At 42.5% G+C, this 1,619-nt stretch overlaps 1 protein-coding gene across 1 annotated transcript in view; it reads left to right on the top strand.

Annotated features, from left to right (window-relative positions):
* Positions 1-331: 331 nt before the first annotated feature.
* LOC106527012 (tyrosyl-DNA phosphodiesterase 2-like) overlaps positions 332-1,619 on the top strand; it is a 6,278-nt gene continuing 4,990 nt past the window's right edge. The window contains exon 1 of the mRNA XM_014021763.1: positions 332-561. Coding sequence (XP_013877217.1) covers positions 332-561 — 230 coding nt within the window. The remainder of the gene's footprint in view (positions 562-1,619) is intronic.

Genomic DNA, 1,619 nt, shown 5'->3' with positions numbered 1-1,619 from the left:
AAAAGTGTTTTACAGCAGATAAAATTAATAAACAATAAACATCAAATAAAGAATAAAGATATTGAACTATCTTAGTGGGACAGCTTCGCTGCAACATGTTGTTTGAGCAGCTTGGGCGGAGCGGCAAAAAAAAAAAAAACGCTGGGGAAACCGTTTCTGACTGGGAAACGCGGCTCGACGTAACACCGGCTGACTTTCCCACCTGCCTGTGACGTCACATTGTGATTTCTCACGAAACGAAAGCTAAGGCGTGACCTTTATGAGTCAGCTGAAAGTCTGACTGTGCTGCAGCTACAGTCAATTCTCTTCTGTCCAACATTTTTCAACTAACATGGAGGGCCAAGAGTCACCAGAGAAAAAGGCCTCCAGCTGCTCACCGAGCCCTGCAGAAAACAGGTCTTGCTCAGCTGTGGAGACTGGATCTGATGGAGCTGATAATAAAACAACAAGCATCAAAGAGGAGGAGGAGGAAAAGCTTTCTTTGATCACCTGGAATGTAGATGGTCTGGATGGTGAAGACCAGCCGGAGCGAGCCAGAAGCCTCTGCTCGTATCTGATCTCGTGAGACAAAACCTCTTCCTTCCCTACATCACGTTCATTGCTTCTCTGGCAAAGTGGCAACGTTTGTTTTAGTTACCTCCACCATGGAGGTCATGTTTTCAGTATGTCTGTGCTCAAGATTACACTAAAAACTTTGGATGTAGCTTAATGAAATTTCAGGGCATGTTGGGGTTGCCACACTGAATAAGTCTTTAAATTTTGGTGGTGATCTGGTAACCTATGCCAGAGCTGCTGCTTGCTGTGATCTGGTAGAAACAGAAACTTAGAACAGTCAGAGGCTGCGCTTTAGTGATACATGACAACTGTCTTCACAAAAAGGTGTAGACCAGAGGAGCCTAAGTGGGGCCCGCGGGCCAAATTTGGCCCGCCAAGCCATTTGATTTGGTCCACCAACAGTTGCCAAAGTTACAATGTTGTAACCTGTCATCCTATGTAGAAACACAGTGTTTCCATTGGTCAAATGACTTTATAAAGAGGCTGTAGTGAAGGTAGTTTTCATCCATGGTGCTGACCTTATCTTTGATTTATTAGGATTAAACATTAAACATGAAACATGAAGTAACAACAAGAGATATTTAGATCAGATTTAACCCCACATATAGATTTGCACACTTTATAAGGCTACAAAACTCATATTTTATCAATTTATAAAACGTCCCATGAGCCTTTGCTACTTGAGCATATGGCAGACTTTCTCCAAGTGCACAGACAAAAATAAAAGAGGGCCATTGCATAGCTTAATCGTTAAAAATAAAGGACTTTACTTAAAAAGTATTTGTATTTCATGTATTATATTACTGCATTTGGCCCGCAGACCCTGGATAGATTTTCATTTTGGCCCCCTCGGGGAAAATGTTTGGGCGTCCTTGGTGTAAACTGTCAGTCAGTTATTTTTCACAAACATTTTGCCGACAAATGGTGAACAGCCAAACTCACTGTGCAAATCTTGCTCTGCTCGACTAGGGTTTCAGCTGTTCTGCAAACAATCATTGAAAACAATTGTGTGTGTGTGTGTGCGTGTGTGTGTGTGTGTGTGTGTGTGTGTGTGTGTGTGTGTG

Source organism: Austrofundulus limnaeus, unplaced genomic scaffold, assembly GCF_001266775.1.
Source record: "Austrofundulus limnaeus strain Quisiro unplaced genomic scaffold, Austrofundulus_limnaeus-1.0 Scaffold305, whole genome shotgun sequence".
NCBI classification, from domain to species: domain Eukaryota; kingdom Metazoa; phylum Chordata; class Actinopteri; order Cyprinodontiformes; family Rivulidae; genus Austrofundulus; species Austrofundulus limnaeus.
Note: the sequence above shows the minus strand (reverse complement) of the source record. Positions and strands in the feature narration are given on the sequence as shown.